General features: G+C 37.6%; 1 protein-coding gene across 7 annotated transcripts in view; it reads right to left on the minus strand.

Annotated features, from left to right (window-relative positions):
- The window catches only part of LOC18429911 (NADH dehydrogenase ubiquinone complex I, assembly factor-like protein (DUF185)), a 41,739-nt gene that overhangs the window by 15,428 nt on the left and 7,917 nt on the right, over positions 1–18,394 (minus strand). For 3 of the 7 annotated variants that reach the window (XR_016057810.1, XR_016057811.1, XM_020664721.2), the window contains exons 6-9: positions 16,980–17,080; positions 14,916–15,034; positions 5,177–5,217; positions 187–275 (exon numbers count right to left, since the gene is read on the minus strand). Coding sequence is in view for 3 of the 7 variants with exons in the window: in XM_020664721.2 (XP_020520380.1) it covers positions 187–275; positions 5,177–5,217; positions 14,916–15,034; positions 16,980–17,080 (350 nt within the window). In the remaining 4 variants the exon portion in view is untranslated. Of the gene's footprint in view, positions 1–186; positions 1,250–5,176; positions 5,218–14,915; positions 15,035–16,979; positions 17,081–18,394 lie in introns of all 7 variants that reach the window. The other 4 variants (XR_016057812.1, XR_016057813.1, XM_088869833.1 and 1 more) reach the window with 2 other exon arrangements.

Genomic DNA, 18,394 nt, shown 5'->3' on the forward strand with positions numbered 1-18,394 from the left:
TAAAGCTCCCATTGGGTAAATAGAAATCATGCAAGTGAATTTGTGTATCCTCAATAAACGTTTTTCAATAGACTCGATCATAATATTAGTAATAACAGCAACGAAGTAAGACCAGCAAGAGAAACTTAATGCAAAGGTCCTAAACAGAATGTAATGAATTAGACAGATATATAAGGAAATGTATACTTTTCGTGCTGTTTTTCAAGCCAAACTTCCAGCCAGTGACTAGTTTGATTCTCAGCATAAATTAGGTCATGGGGAAGATTGTCAAGAACCTATAAAGCAAAGAAGGCAAAGCTTGTCAGTTGGATGGCCATGGACCAATAACCAAGAGTGGGGAGCTATAAGCAAGCAAACCATTGAAGTCCATATCGCAAGTGAAAGATAGTAGAGAGTCATTATATTTTTAAAGACTGCAAAACAAAATCATTTAGTGCGTCCAGAACCTAGTCTCATATTTAATCAAGACTGTGTGAAGTCTAGAAGTATCTTAACAAGGGTTTTAACCAAGATCATGTGAACTCTAAAAGTTTCTTGACAAGGAAATACAGAAGAAACAAAATTTAAATGAATTGTGTGAAGAACACATCATCATAAAAATACATGGTTATGTGAATAACATATCCTGAACAAGCCAAAAAATAAATAACATAAAATAATTAAGTAGAAGATTGGCATATGCATATACTGACTACTTGCCACAAGCACAAATTGTAACTCTAAGACTTATGTTTGACAGCGTTCAAGAAGGGCAGATTTAGCTGCCTAGGCAGGAGCTCACATACTTGGGTAACCTGTACATAAAGGAGGGAAAAAGACAAAGAGAGGCGCCGGGGGAGGGAGGATCCACGCCCTTGAAGATGATTTTGAGGGGTTTTGTTGGTCACCCCCTGATTAAATGTGTAGAATGTTTATTTTTATCATAGTTTCATCTTTTTTTGTGTGCGTTATTATGTTTTGTTGTTCAAACTCAGACACACGACTTTGAAACTTGAAATTGAATGACTAAAACTTTGCATGATTCAAAGTCACCCAAAATTCATCCATTATGCCACAATAGAAAGTCTCAAGGACCATTACATGTCAATATGCCAAAACAAATCACAACTCACCAAAGCGTCAAAACTCAAAGGCTTAAAAAAGCAAAACTCAAAACAAGAAAACTAATCTGATGAACTCATTTGAGGTTTAGTTTCATCATCACTAGCAGCAGCATGTCCATCTCTACGACCACCACCACCATATGCACCTGAATCATTAGAAAAATCTCAAATTATTATTACTTTTGAGATTGTTTGTCAAGCATTAAATGAGCACAAAAGGATTTTGGGGTGCTAAAAATGCCCTCCAACCCCCCCCCCGGAAAATTTTTGCCATTGACCATGACCCTTTTCCACCTCAGCAATGGGCTCCATCAGAACACCTAGATGGGTTCTAGTACATATCCAAATAGGGTCCCTTCTATGGCCCATTCAGTTCGGATAGCCCCCTGGCCCAAAATATCCACTAAAAAAAAGGATGTCCATTTTTCTTCTTTCATATGATATTTATGGTAGAATAATGTACCAAGAAGCCCCTTGCATACATATAGATGGATGATGTTTGGAAATGGGTCCTCATCAAGATAGGGGCAGCGTATTGCAGTCAATACTTAGAATCATGGCTACTCATGATTGCAATGAGGCTTAAGTTTTACTCTGGAATAAGATGTACCAACACTCCCCATTATGATAAGGACACCTTTATCCAAAATCAGGTTTTACACTCATCATATATGAAGGCAAAACTTTTGGTCCTCCTAAAAGGAGGACTAGCATAGTTTCTCCTATCCCATCTCCACCATCCATTCATTTAGTTGGAGGAAATTGAGAAGGAGACTCTAAAACAGAGATTAAAATGGCAGGGAAGTGCTCAAACTGCCTGGATCACGACAAAAATGTTTCCATCGATTGCCCACCTGGCTAACCAGAGATCTCCACAATTTCCAACCAAAAATTGCTGCAAAATGAGATAGGAGGACATCATTTTGGTCCTCCTAAAGGACAACTGAAAGTTTTTATATATGCGAATCATAGGTCACAACCACTTAAAAATCTTTGTATGAATTAGAGATGTTGAACTGAAGAGGAAGAGGAGTTAGATTATGTGATCCTAGAGGCTTTCCTTTGGGTATTCACTGGAAAATCATCTTAGTAATCCAAAAAGGATCTATCTTACCTCTTCACTATGCCTCTTCATTGTTATGTCTGTTCAAATAAGAAAGAAAGTCAACCTAGGCTAATAGTACAGATCGAGGACTGGTTTCTTCCATTTCACATAAAATAGAGAGAGAAAGAGAGTACATATAAAAATATAAACTGCAATCGTGAGAGGTCCATGAACCCCCATTGTGTTTTCTCATGGAAATAATTCATGGCCCCTTCTCAGAGCTTCTGCTAGAGCTTTCTGTAGAGATCACGAAGGTCACAGATGGACCTAGGGACCATCCTCAACAAAAAATTAATGGAAATTCACCAGCATATGCATTAAGCATCTTAAATCAAAATCCCCAACTTTAAAAACATAAAGTCTGAATTTTTACATAAAAATTTCTTTGACCATGTCCACACAAGACAAACAGGAGACGAGGAGGGCAGAATGACTTCTCAGCCTTTCCCACTATATATTTTCAAAACTTATTTCTCAATTGCCCGAGGGTGTCACTTTGTTTTGATTTTAATTTTTATGCACCTGTTGAGCTAAAACAAAACAATACCAGGAACTCAGAAATCCAGAGGTAAGTAGGGGTCACTTTTCAGATTCCATTGTGGAAGAATGCTAAAAACAAAACAATACCAGGAACTCAGAAATCCAGAGGTAAGTAGGGGTCAGAGATGCCAAGTTTTAGGTATAATAGAAGTCTTGAAAATAAATAGCAAGAATAGTAAAGAGTCTCTTTCCGTCCCTTCTGCCCCATGTGCCCTGGACGGAGTGATCAGATGAATTTGGCATAAATTTGACTTTAGTGTTTTTAAAGTTGGGGAGTGGACATGCTTGGGGTATATGCTAGTAAATTCCCAAAAACAATAATAATAATGATAATAAAGATGATGATGATGATGATGATACGTGAATAAATAAAGGGAGACAACATGCTTGATCATGGATCAAGGGAGTTACAGCCTGCCTCCTCTCTGTCGCGTTTAAGGGCATATGCATATATCCTTCTTTATGACATTTACTAAGGAGGAATAGCGCATTTTACAAGGTTTTTGTGACACTTAATTTCGTTTTTGCTTTATTTGCTTAAATTAGGAATAAAAGAAGAAAAAAGGCAAACAAAAGTGGTACAGTTTCTTCCATGAAACCCAACTATCAGCAACAAAATATCAGTAATTACACATGCCTACTAAATTAGATATCTACAGATACAAGGTCCCATATTTGATGTTCTTTTACAAAACTAGGAGCACATATCCTTGGTTCTTTTGGTTAGAAATGATACTTTTATGAAAAATACTAGTGGAATACAAATACAAAAAGAAGAAAAAAAAAAGATTGGAAATTCAACGAAGCGGAAAGGTGGCATCTCAACCCAACTCAACAGATACAACTCCTATCCTGCAGTTGCAACCATAGTAGCATCCCTCATTAACAAGTGCAACCTATGTTGCATGGAGTCTGGTACTTGTGCAAGTGTTAGACACAGGTACTAGGTGTGGGATTCCTCATGCCATGATGAACAAGATCATGCAGCAATGCTCTATTTTAAAGATATGACAAAATTCAACATTGTTTACTAATACTCCATTTCACGATAAGTAGCCAAAAAGGAAAATTAATTATGCCTAAGCTGGCTGAATTCACAGAAATTAATGATTTAGTCAATCGTCATTGAACAAGAAGAATCCGGAAGAATCAGGTTGAGATGTGTGTCAATAGTCGATATGTGTCAGACACCAGTATGGCACCCAAACGAAAGAATCCATATTAGATAATATGCAGCTTAGACATTGTTGACCCAACATCAACTCTCAGAAAGTTCATTGCTAAATGCCGAATGGCTGGATATTGTCACACTCCCATCAAAATGACTTTAAAGGAATCACCCACATTAATGATAGGGATACCACCCACCTGGGAGCAGAGCTTCAAAGTCAAACGTAGGCCCATTATGTCTACTGGAGAGCAATCGCATTGGTCCATAAAACCAATAATGATATTAATATCCCAATCGGCATCCCAAAGTAGACCACGTACCCCTCCTGGATCAGAACTAAAATGGGAGCTAACATCCAAGTTACCTTTAAAGGACCAGTTGAGACATTGACCTCTCGAGCTCAAGCAGGTAGGATTCTCCAAAGAGAAACCCACCAAACTTTAATTCTATAGGAAGCGTACCACAAATCTCTGAGATAGAAAGGACCCACATTATGATTTGGTCCCAAATTTTCTTTAGTACTTAACAGAATAGCTAAGGGGCATAGCGCACAACTTTCAATCCCTATTCCGAGCCTCAAGAAGAACAATCCCAGCAAAGTAAAGATAGATGTTGGTGTGATACACAGCATCTCAACAATATCCAATACAAAGGACCATAAAGTCCACACAGATCTACAGTTGATATAGAGGTAGGCATTGCCTCTATTATCAGTTATCTACAAAATCAAAATAACTAGTAACGATTAATCATTTGATTCCACCTTTTCTTGATACACGATGGCCTTGTTGGGCATTAGAATACCCCGATTCAGGAGGTGGTGATCCACATAAACATGCTATCTCAGCAAATGAACAAACTGAAAGCCAATAGTCATATCAGTGTTGGTACATCCCAACACACCAGCGAGGAGACAAACTGCCATCATCTCCCATATAATTCCTGGATGCTGAATGGATGACCATGGAGAGAATATAACCTGACTCTCTTAACCAAAGTCTCCTATCTACTTCTCTTTGTGAGATATATGCCTCCTTAAAAGCACTCATAAGAACCATAAAGCACACCAATTTTGAATCTTAGTGATCCCTTCTGTGTTTGTTTTGATTCGCATTTTTGCATGTCACTTATTTATTCATTTGTAATTTTGGAAAGTTTTATTTCATTTAGTTTCCAAGTTTCCATGGAATGAATGTGAAGGATAAACAACCACAGTGACCTATATTATAAGACAATTCTTTATATGAATGAACATACCTCAAGCATTATAACCCAACATGGTTGATGATCCACCTTGCCTGCAAGAGTGCAAGTACAGGCAAGAAATGAATTAAAGATGTAACCAATTGATAAACAGAAACACAAGTATACTAGTTTGTCTCAAGAAAACTATGTTAAATGCTTAAACATACATGAAAGTGCACATAAAATACTACTAATAGATATGTATCAATACATAAGACCATACTTAATTGCATTATGTACATGTATAAAGTTTAACTGCATTTCACTAATAAAAGAGACATAATATTTCATTAATAAAAGAATTGGTATACAAGTATGTGATCTCTTGTGTTACAACATTGAGTCTATGTACAACAGTCAGACTCCAAAATCACTGAACGAAGTAATCACCAAAGAGTTTATGGAGACTCCTCTAGCAAGTGCATCTGCCAATTCATTGGACACCATCCAAGAATGGTGAAGGGACCACTGCAACACAATGGCATACTCCAAAATTTCGTAGAAAGCATTGTGAAGATGCCAAGACCCATTTGCTCACCCACAATCATGTTGTTAGTGCCACCCTCTATGATGCTTATTTCCATCTCAGGTAAAGATTCCTATGTCTTCCAGCCTCTATGATGTTTATTTCCACCTCAGGTAAAGATTCCTAACTCCAATGAGTAGAGACCAAGCCTAAGCCTCACCAAGCTCCTATAGTTGTAGAGGCCCTGAGAACTACTCCTCTGTGATCTCCCAAAACTGTAGCTACACCTGCAGTTCCCTGGTTTCCATTGGAACTTCCATCAAAGTTCAAAGTTACAGTGCCCTCCAGATGTGGATTCCACTTTCTGGACCTGGAGTCCCTCTATATCTTCGTTTAACTACTACTTCCACTGAGTTCCAAAGTCTGCCACTGGAGTATCCCTAAAATGCTTTCCTGGAACCAGCCCATCAGATGACTGTAGCCTTTATTTTGTTAAGAACTTTAAGTTGTGAAATAGTATTGTTCTTTAGTTTGTTCTAGCATATGGAATTCATTTTTTTAGCTTGCTCTCTATAGGCTCATGGTGATTTTGGAAACAATATGGCTAGAAAAACTCAAGGAAAATTAGATTCAGGTTAGCTTTCAAACTTCACAAGCCATAACATAAGTATGTGTAATTCTACTACTAGATTCTAATTGAGTAATTTATCTTATTTCCTTTCCGTGACAATAGTGGGAATTATATGGACTTACTATTCCCCACCCAGTAACAATCACAATCAAAATCCTGAGTCAAACTCTTTCCTCCATAGGAATTGAGAAAACTAGAGTACATTCCAATGGATCCATGCTCTAAGGGGGCACATTGGAAGATGCACAAGCTAAGACATAGGACAGCGATTACAATCTAATTAAACTCAACTATATTTCCAATGAGGAGCTAGCAAATGAATAGCTAATGGAGTAGGAGAAGGATCCTGCAAGAAGAGGTTGCAACAAGCCAGATAATCTAGAAGCGGAAGGGACCAACAAAGAGGATCTGCAGAAGCCACAAGTAGAGGCAGCTGAGGGGCAAGATGGTAGGAGCTCCACTGACGAGGAGGCCCTACGTGGTGTGGCCACATAGCCATAGACAAAGCCAAGCAACTGGGCAGCAGAGCCCAAACGGTGAGCAGCGTACATTGATTGAGAAGCGACACAGCCAGGGTGTTGAGCAGCAGAGCCAAGGTGGTGAGCAAGAGACCCCAGGTGGAGAGGCATAGAGCGTTGATACGGTTGAGGATGAGAGTTGGACAAATCTTGTCGACTATGACTTAGGAAATAATTAGATTAAGGTGAATAATTTGATTAAAGCTGTCTATTTGGCAAGGAGGGCCGCTTGGATAGGGACTGCTCCCTCTATCTTGCAAATATTTGGTAGTAGGAACCCCCTCCGTATAGTGAGACCTAGGATGCTCATATCTCCTTCCTTTTGGTTTTAAATTGCACTTCTTATATGTTTTTATATTGGAGAGGATAAGCTTATCTTCCAAAGACATTATCTACTCTAAGAGCGATTTACTATGTGTTCCTTATCTTCAAAGCAAAATCAATGGGCCCTTTTGTCAAAATATTCAATTTTTTGCATAATTTTGCTATTATTTATATTTTTTTCTCAATCCTATTGATTTTCACTTATCCATATTTTCTATTTCTTGGGATTTTTCCCTAACTTTTTAATTTCTCCCAACTCCTTTGTGAACTCGAGCAGGACTCGGGCAATATCGTCCAACTTATTCGGTGCGAGGCTGAATTCTAAGGCCGAGGCAAGCTTCAAAACATTGATCCAAACATCCATATATACTTGTGTCATGTATGGATATCTGGGAATAACTCTGCCTTGGCCGGCCCCCTACCAGTCAATGCCAGTCCCAAGCCTAAGTAAAAGAGGAGGATTGTGTTAGGTGGGCAGCCAATGGAAAATTTTGCCACAACTTTCCATGAATCCTGAATATACGTTATCCGCTCATGCTAGGGTGTTCCCTATAAGTGAAGTATTGTACCGGAACCTGGTTATAGTGAGAAATGATCAATGGTTAACTAGTGCAATCCCCCAAAACGACGCGCCGTACACCGCCCGGTTGCAATGAAAAATAGGCAAGGGCTCCTACAATATTTTGGACGAGTACAGGTCAACAAGCTAGTCCAAGATAATAGGATTCGTCTAGCCACGTGAAATGTAGGAATACTAACAAGTAAGAGTATGGAGTTAGTGGATACAATGAGATAAAAAAGAGTAAACATAGTGTAAAGGAATAAAAACTAAGGAAATTGATAGGTATAAACTTTCATATATGGGAAAAGACAATAGAAATGGGATAGGAAAACAATAGACAAAAGATTTAAAGGATAAAGTAGTTAATGTCAAGAAAGTTGGTGATAGGTTCCTATTAATTAAGCTTGTAACAGGAGAGGAGTTAATTAATGTAATTAGTACTTATGCGCCACATATAAGACTAAAGGACAAAAATAAGAGACTATTCTGAATGGACATAGATGGACTAGTCTAAGACATACCGAATGGAGAGAAGTCCTTTTTAGGAGGGGACTTAAATGGTCATGTAGAGAAGGTAGCAGAGGATATAAAGGGGTACATGGAGGACATGCTTTTAGGGAAATAAATGAGATGGGTGAGGCTATTCTAGACTGTACTATGGCCTACAACCTAGCAATAGCAAATACCTACTCTAAAAAGTGAAATGAACATTTAATAACTTATAAAAGTGGATCATATAGAAGCCAAATAGACTTCATCCTAGTTAAGAAGGTAGATCGACCATCATGTAAAGACTGTAAGATTATCCAAAGAGAGAGTGTGACCACGCAACATAGGCTCATGGCAATGTTTGAAAATTCGCCCGCCCGACTGCCTATATCAAGGTGTGGTCATAAGGCATTCTGCATCTAGGCGTCGCCTTGGGACAAGTTGCGAAAGGGAGGAAAATGGGTCTCAGCGAGTTTCCACCATTAAAAATTGTGAAAAGGGATTTTAGGGGGTATTCTAAAGCTCCAAAACAAAAACCGTGGCGTTTAGGGTGAGAAAAACTCCCCTAAAACCACTATTTTGAGATTTATCGAAATATAAATAAATTTTTATTTTATCGATTTCTTCTCAAAACAAAGGCAATAGTTTGTGGGTGGATTTGGAGTTTGTAGCAGTTGATTTTGAGGACTTTTGGCGACCGAATAGATGAGGTTTGCTCCAACAACGATTTGATTTGGATATTTTTAAAATATTATCATATTTGAAAGAGGGTTTTGATTTTATTTTGCTACAATATATTATGTTGTGAATTATGTGTTTTTTCTTTTACTTTTTTTTTCTTTAACAATATATTTACATGTTTGTAGGTAAAAGATCGATTTTTTTGTGATTAATTGAATTTTTCCTTATTTGGTCGATGAATTGAGCACATATCGTACTCTTTTATGAATAGTTGATTCATTTTTGGTATAATGTGTCATATTTTAATAATCTGTTATTTTTTACTTTATTTGATAAATAATTGATTATATATTTATGTGATATCTTAATGAGTTACGTCTTATGTGAAAGTGAAACTAAGATATTATATATTTTAAGTCCTATTGTAAAGTAATATTAAGTCATACCTCATACTGTTTTGAAACTAACATCTTACTAATATCCTATCATATATGATATATCTTAATTAGTTAATTCTTAAAGTCTTAATTATATGATATCTTAATGAGTAAAGTCTTATTGTAAAACTAACATAGTAACATCTTAATCTTATACATTCATTTAAAACTTATATCAAGTTTCTTATGCTTTTTATATTTTCATTTAAAACTTAAATCGAGTTTCTTATGTTTTTCTTAATAGCTTTAATTCTTTAATCTCATATGTTTTACAGGTTTGTTGATTAGGTGATTTTGATTCACATTGATTGATACTCGGTCAATTATTACTCATTGAGGATAATGACTTCTAGTGCATGAAGTAAGCCAACTGATCTAGGTTGGAACTATGGAACTTGTCCAAATCCCCTTGAAAAGAATAGGGTAGAGTACAAGTTTTGCAAAAGTTATAATGCCGGCATCAGCAAATTGAAGCAGCATTTAGCTGGCATGAAAGCGGATTTGGCTGCATGTACTCTAGTGCCTGCTAAGGTCAGGAGAGAGATGCTAGAGAACTTGAAGGCGGTGAAAACCAAGAAACAGGAGGTGAGAATAACACAAGATGAACTTGTAAAGACTGTAGATGTTTTTGAAAGAGAGGAAGAAGATTTCTATACTGAGGTCGGTTCTTCTAATAGGCCAAGAACACGAGGGCCTATGGATGCTTTCTTCCCCCGCCCTGATCCTGAGGTACTATCACGAGAAAGGGGTCAAACAAGCTTAGAGACCCATTTCAAGAAGGAAGATAGAGATAAGGTCATCCAATATGTGAGGAGGTGGTTGTTCCAAGCAGGCATTTCTTTTAATGCCGCTAACTTGAGTAGCTTCTAGACTATGTTGGAAGCAATGGGCCAGTTTGGGCTAGGGGTTCCAACTGCTTATGAGCTTAAAGGGCCAATACTCAGAAAAGAAGTGGAACTAACGAATAACTATTTGAAGACCCACATTTATGCTTGGGGTGTATATGGTTGCACAGTGATGGCTGATGGCTGGACTGATAAGAGGCACAAAAGCATCATGAATTTCATGGTGAATTGTCCATTAAGGACAATGTTCAAGCACTTTATCGATGCTTCAAACAAGTCCCATGATGCAGAGTTCATTTTTAATTTGGTTGATCAGTGTATAGAGGAGATAGGGGAGGATAAAGTGGTCCAAGTTGTGACCGACATGTATCCAGCTAATATGCGGCCGCTAGGTTATTGACGGATAAGAGGCGACATATTTTATAATCCCCTTGTGTAGAACACTGTATAGACCTCATGCTTGAGGCCATTGGTAAGAGAAAGACGTTCATGACAACCATCCAAAAGGCAAAGAAAGTCACAATTTATTTGTACAATCACATTCAGGTATATATTTTAGTATTATAATATATTGTTATTATGCTTCTCTAGTTATTTTGCTACTTATTTTGAGTATTTTTATTGCATTGAATCCATTGATTTATTGAGGGTAATATACTTAACTTAGGGAATTCTATGTTGGTCAGGTCCTAGCCATGATGAGGAAGTTTACTGAGAATAGAGACTTGGTGAGGCCTGGCATGACTAGATTTGCCACCTCGTACTTGTCCTTGCAATCTTTATTTGAGCAGAAGGAAAAATTGAGGTCCATGTTTGTGTCTGAGGATAGGACCAAGTCAAAGTGATCCAAAAAAGTTGATGGAAAAGTTGTTAAGGACATTATCATGGACTCGAGATTTTAGAACAAGGTCCAGTATGCCTTGTTAGTCTTTTGTCCTTAGGCAAAGGTTCTCAAGGTGGTTGACACCAAGAAGAAAGTTGCTATGGGGCATATCTACAAAGCCATGGAGGACGCAAAGGAAGAAATCAAGAGATCATTGGGGGATAAAAAGACGTATGAGGAGTTTTTGAAGATTATTGAAGACAAATGGAACTAACAGCTTGAGAGACCCCAACATTAGCAAGATACTACCTTAACCCTGGTCACTTTTACACTGATGAGGTACATAGCGGACCTGAGTTCATGGATGCTTTCAACCAATGCAATGTAAAGCTCAACCCTGATCCTGAAGTGCAGGATAAGGCAATGATGAAGTTAGATTGGTAGAGGCTCGCCACTGGATCTCTAGGTAAGGAGGTGGTAGTCAAGCAGAGGTCCAAGATGCCTCCGAGTAAGTTTAGAAGTTCCTAAATTTGATTTTATAATTTGAGTATTTAATTTCAATTACCCAACTACCTAATTTACTACATTTACAATTTTACATTTACATGAAATAGGTGCATGGTGGATGGGCTATGGTCGAAGCACCCCTAATTTGCGGCAAATGGCCATGAACATACTAAATCTGACTTGCAGCTCTTTTGGATGTGAGCGCAACTTCAGCACCTTTGAAATGGTAATATTATTTATTTAGTTATTCACTTCATAAGATTAATAGTTAATAGTAATACTTACTTAATAGTTAATTTCATACATATTTAGTAGTTAGTACTTAGTAAGTCAGTAACTAAGTGAGTTTATTTGTATTAGGTGCATACAAAGTAAAGGAACAGACTAGAGCAAAAACGACTGAACGACCTAGTCTTTGTTCAGTATAATCAAAAGTTGCAAGAGCACCATCGACAGTTGGAGCACAATGAAAGGGAGGCCATTGAAGCTTTTTGATGCAGAAGAAAAATTCAAAAAAAAAAAAGGTTTTTTTTTTTTTTCTTAAGGATAGGAAGAGATAAGTTTGGTGGGGCGTGAGTTTTTGGTGTATGAGTTGTTTTGGGAAGCCTTATCTTTAAACCATAGAAAATAATGGGATAGGTAGGGGTAATCTTGAAAAGTCCTATTTTCATGGACTTAGGAGATTTAGTTAAAGATTTAAAGGGCATCATGTGGGAAGAATGAAAGATTTAAGAAGATCTAGATATAGGAAAAGATAAGAGATAAAGCTTGAGGAAAGGAGGAGGAAAATAGGTCGTGAGAAAGAGAGAGAGGGTTTTAAAGAGAGAAAGAGAGTTTTATTTTTTTGTTTCCTTTTTTTTTGTTTATTTTTTTCTAAAGTTTATTTAAAGGGAAGAAGTCCCTCATTGTAAAGAGAGCAGACATTGGAATTGAGTAAAGTTGATCTTGTGAACAGATCTTTTTGGGGTGGATTCCCTTGCAGACCTTGAGAGGGTATATTCTCTCAACCCTTTTTATTATATGTTTTTATTTTTCTAGTTTATTATTTCTCCCTACATCCGTTGGTATCAGAGCAAGTAAGATCCATCAAGTAAGATCCAACTATGGATGATAGCTTGGGACAAAGTTTAGAAAATTTGACCAAAGTAATAGAGGATGTTCGAAGCGCAGTTCGTGAAATGAATCAGAGAATGCGACGATTAGAGAATCAGTGTTTTAAAATGCGGCTGCATCGCCGCATATGCGGCCGCATCATGCGGAATGCTCTCGCATCCGCATCAGAAACAGGCACATATGCGCTTTTGACAGATGCGGTCGCATATGTGCCGCATCAGGCCGCATCCCGCATAGGCCGCATCCCACTGCTACAGTATCTGCCAAATTTTTTTTCTATTTTAAGGGCAAAATGGTCTTTTTGACCATCCAAATATTAGGGAAACTGTTTGGAGGGGTATTAGGGGCCCTAAACGAAGATTTTCAGCCATTTTTGTGGCTTTTTTTGCATCAAATCAAGGTAAAAAAAAATTTAGGCAGAATTTGTTTTTCATCGAAATCTTCGATTTGGTGGTTGTTTGATACTTGGATGTTCATTGGATGCCTTTGATTGTTGATTTGGAGATGTTAGGGTGAATTTGTAATAAGAAATCGAGGGTTTCAGATGTCATAAAGAAATCGAGCAGTACTTCACAGAGTCGGTAATTTTTTTTTCCTTCTTGTACAATATTACTATTATACATATTTTTGGGGCAATGTCTTCATCCCAATCTTTTAGTAATAACGATCCGGCTTGGAAATATGCTAAACTAAAAAATCCCAAAGATAGAAATTGTGTGATATGCTTGCTCTGTGAAAATACTTGTATGGGTGAATAACTGGATACAGAATCCCCGACAGCTAATAGTTTTGAAGTTAATCATTAAACTAAAATACCTACTATCACATATATCACCTTCATATTTTTTTCTATGCATTAACTTATTTTTTAAAAAAAAATTAGAATTTTTTTACATTTATTGACCGCATCATCGCGATGCACCCGCATCCGGGCCGCATCGGCCCCCCACCACATCAGGGCCGCATCCCGCATTTTAAAACACTGTAGAGAATACTATTCTTCGAGAATATGGTGCTCGCAATCACATAGATCTAGTGTCAACTTCTACCTTAGAGACAATAATACCTCCATAATCGATTCCAAATGCCGATCTTATATGTAACCAGCAGATTGTGAACATCCAAAAAATCTTAGCATCAAGATCGATCTTCCAGGGTTATATGAGGAGCTTATAAAAGAAATCAAGACTATGATTGGTTTCTTTGAGTTCCCTTATAAGCAGCACATCAAGTATTTGATTTATGAGTTTATTGAAGAAGAAAAAGAACCGCGACAAATGACGGGATTACATCACCAACTTTTTTAGAAGGCATTTGAGTTCGATAAGCTCGAAGTCAAGCTTCTCCAAACCCGAGGAGAATGGCGCAGAAGAAAAATGCAAAAAGATAAGATAGGTAGGGCGTGAGTTTTTGGTGTGCGAGTTGTTTTAGGAAGCCTTATCTTTAAACCACATAAAGTCATGGGATAGGTAGGGGTGATCTTGGAAAGTCCTATTTTTCATGGACTTAGGAGATTTAATTAGATTTAGTTAGAAATTTAGGAGGCATCACGTGGGAAGAATGAGAGATTTAAGGAGATCTAGATATGGCAAAGGATAACTGGATAAGGGATAAAGATTGAATAAAGGAGGAAAATAGGGCGTGAGAGAGAGAGAGAGAGTTTTAGGGTTGTTAAGAACGAAAATCAGATTATTAATATCTTTACTTAGGCTTTGACAAAGATCAGGCATCAGTTTCTTAAGGTCGAGCTCTTCACGGTTCAAACCTATGTACAGCATGGGGAGGGCTTTTAGGAAGTGATACGTAGGGGAGTGTAGGAGCAGAATTGAAATTTTGAAGTACAGGAGCAGTGTAGGGGCATTGCTATAATTTTATAACTGCAAGGGAGTACCAGATGTTATATATTATATTTGTAAGGATTATTAATGCAATACAGCAACCTAAAGTTGTAATATATCAAATGAAATGAATATATCGTCCCACCAATCTGAAAAGGTGTGGAAGGACTTGCAGTCCATCTCTCCCCTCTCTTTCCCTTCAAATTTCATTTTTCACAGGTTTTAGGGTCCTGTAAAAAGATTGAACTCGTTCATTGTCATCCAATAAAAATACAAAAAGGAAAACAAAAGTTAATGGCAACATATCAGTCACAATTTTATCTGAACTATTCCTTAATGGATCTTTGCATACTATCCATGCAAATTAAAAAATCTAGACATTTTATGTAATAAAGTGCACACAAGTAATTCTGTTTAGTATATCAAAGATTGTACAAAGTAAAACTGATCAGAAAAAAAAAAAAACTCAAGGCCAAACATAACACCAAAGCATAAAGAAGTTAAAAGATTGGCTTACCCCATCCAATCTTATCAGCTGCATCACGGCATTCAACTCCGAAACGTTGTGATTGACTACTAACTTCACTAATGGTTTCAAGCTGTTTTCTTGCGAGTGCTGGACTGATTTCCACTGATCTACAAAACACGGACAGGTACAATTCAACAAGATATTTAAACTTACAGAGACCTTGGGGGGTGGAAGAGAAGCAAGAAGACTATAATTACAAGCATGAAAAAATTAACCATGACCCAAGCAAGAACACCCACAGATTTCATCTAAGAAATCATGTACACAGGTTGACTACGACTTACAATGCTGCAAAGATGCACTCTATCCATGTATACAGAATTCTTCAAAGCATATGCATGCACTTGATGGGGCCTAAACACATTGACGTCTACAGAGAGCAATAACCACTAAGAAGGCACTTCAAAAATCTAACAATAGTACATCCCCCATTTCTTGCAAAATTCTAGAAACATGCCCCTCAGCTATCTTCCAAATCGACACTAAGAACTTCAGAAATACATGATGGTAAAGCTCTAGATTGGAAGCAGCCTCAAACATCTCACCAGAAACTCGAACAAAAAGAAATTAAGAGATTCAATCCTATCTGTCTTGAAAATCAGACACACTCCATGATCAACAGATCCACCACAGAAAACGTAACTCTCCCATCAACCACCAGAATCCTCCTAGTCCAAGACAAAAATGTCAGTGAACCCATCCCTACCTTCTATATGTGATGCATTGACACAGTCATGGACCATCTAAATTTTCCTGGATAAGCACTCCAAACCATCATCAAGTCATTTAAGCTCCTCCCACTACAAACGCTAGAATAAATACATAGTACACCAATGCTCTCAAAACATTTCAAACAAGGAACACTGCCTCACCACTTCAATCCCTTGTAATCTATCCAGTTTATCTCTCCTTTCCTCCTCAATAAAGTGAGGGGCTCGAAACAAAACCCAAGATAGCTCCAACCACTTTATCATGTTACTAGAGTCTTCTCCCCACAAATAATCATCTTCATCATCTAAACCTTATCCCAACTAGTTGGCGTCATATAATTCATATAGAGATGTGGCAAAAGTTTTATACTGGCTGCCAACCTAACACAACCCTACTCCGTTCTCATCCGAATTCGGGACCGGCCATGGTGGAGTTTCTTCTCCCCATAAATATAAGAACAGATATTGCCATGAGTAATTCAACCACATGAATGTACTAATAGTCTAAACACATATCAGTCTAGGAGCACTCTCCTCACCCCTTCGATCCCTCCCCACCTTCCTTTGTCAACTAAGTCAACCTCATTTCGACCAGCTCACATACAAGGACTGCCCCATCTATCTCTCCCTTTCATCCATAACTCTCCAGAATCCAGTCCCTCACATCCAACCCAAACATGGAATCTTTTTAGTGCGGAGGCTAGATGCTCCTCTACTCACCAATGCCCTCCAGGTGACAATTAAGTATTAAATCAGGTAAAAACCCTATCAGAAAGTAAAATATCACCAAAAACACTAAACTAATACCAGAAGTGAGAAGATATGTTAATGAAAATATCACATAAAGAAGAATGATTCACATTCCAGTGGGTACCATTTTTAAAGACCTACTGGTGTTTTAAAACAGTTGAAATTTGATCAACATTACTGGTACCAGAAGGTTACAGCAATATTTCAAGCAAAATTTAAAAATGCAATAGGATCAGTTTGGTATGAAAAATTTTCTGATATGAGTTCTAATATAGAAGCTCTGGATTGGAGCATCCACAAACTAGATATATTTCATGTTAGGTCATACCAACCTCTATCGCAGTCTTCCAGCAAATTCTGGTCAAGTTTCAAAAGAGCAATTATTTCCTTTTCTTTCCATTAAGTATGTATTCTGACCTCGACGAGTATTGTCTAATTGTATTCATTTTATGTAACCCCATCAAATATTTATTGCCCAATGCCATTTACCATCGCCTTTTCCATTTTCAACCAGAGTATAGCAATCATATGACAATAGCATAGGGCATAAAAAGTTACTAAAAACATACAAAAGAATAAATGGTATACGTACATGTAAGACATATTACTGTAAACTTTTGCTGGGGCATTCAACATCATGTAATCCATTATACACTTGGCACATGTTCCTGACCCGCCACCAATTTCATATATCTGACCCACAAATTGTAGCATCTTGTCAATTAGTCTTAAACTTTACCCGTTACAGGATGAAGTTTAATAAAGAATAAATAGTCAACAAATCAGCCAGTAGACTTCACAGTAATAATAAGATAAAAGATTGCCGCATTCAGATAAGGAAGCAAGAAATATTTTAGATTCTAGTCCTTGCAAGGATCTAAGATCACAACAAACATCAAACAGGAAACTCTTGAAGATCCAGATTCCAGATGAGTTGAATATGCCACGACTCACGATCAGTAACTCAATAAAAGCAACAACACAAAGAATATATCAGATCAGCAGCTTAACTTTTTTTATGATAATTGAAATAGCAATAATATAAATATATCAGATGAGCTAGTAAGGAAATGGGACTTCATGCAAAATCCATCCATATGCTAAGAAGACAGACACTCTAAGGAAATCTGCTAAATGATAAAATTTGCTATAGTATATGGTTCCAGAGGAACATGCCAACACTATTCTAAGATCACAGTAACTGATATCGAGGAAGTTATTTAACCTATAGGCTAATGTAAAAAAATTTACAAGCATTTTCAGATTCATACTTCCAATCAACAGAGATGTTTTCAGTCCCACATGCCAAAACATGACAGGAAAAATGAAACAGCATACAATTAGTGTTTCAAAAAGTGCGAGGCAGGTCCTAGGCGGCCTGAGGGGTCCAGGCTGCCCAACGCCTAGGCGGGCGCCCAGACGAGCGCCCAGAACCTAGGCGGCCCCGTCGAATCCAAAAAGGATGCCCATTTGAATAAAAAAAGGGTATATAGTATAAAAAATAAAAATTAGGTATTTAGGGCACTTACTTTGAGTTTGATTGCTCAATCTTCAAACTTCCACCTCAAAGATGCTTCGAAGGACTCAAAATCTTCTAAAAAAAACCCCAATAGATTTATAAAACATCAAAAATTAAATGTAATATCAATGGGTGATGTTTTGATCAATTTTTGTCAAATTTGAGAAACCCTTCGATCCTAAAGAAATCACCAAAAACTAGTTTTTTGGAGGCTTTCTCTCTCTAAAATGGGCTCCAATAAGTTTTAGGTTTCAAATGAACTTAAAACCATCATTCTAACCCTCTATATTTAAAAAAAAAAATCATTACAAAAAAAAATAATTCCGCCTCTAGGCGAGGGCGCCCGCCTAGGCGGGGCACAGGCCCTAGGTGCCGCCTTGGGCTGGGCGCTTGGTGCCCGCCTAGGCGGGTTCCTTACCGCCTAGGTGGCTGCCCAGGGACTGCCGCCCAAATTGGCCGCCTAAGCCAGGGCGATGCGCCCAGGCCTT

The sequence above is a fragment of the Amborella trichopoda genome, chromosome 6 (genome assembly GCF_054954075.1).
Source record: "Amborella trichopoda isolate Santa Cruz 75 chromosome 6, AtrichopodaSantaCruz75HAP2 v2.0, whole genome shotgun sequence".
Lineage (NCBI taxonomy): Eukaryota > Viridiplantae > Streptophyta > Magnoliopsida > Amborellales > Amborellaceae > Amborella > Amborella trichopoda.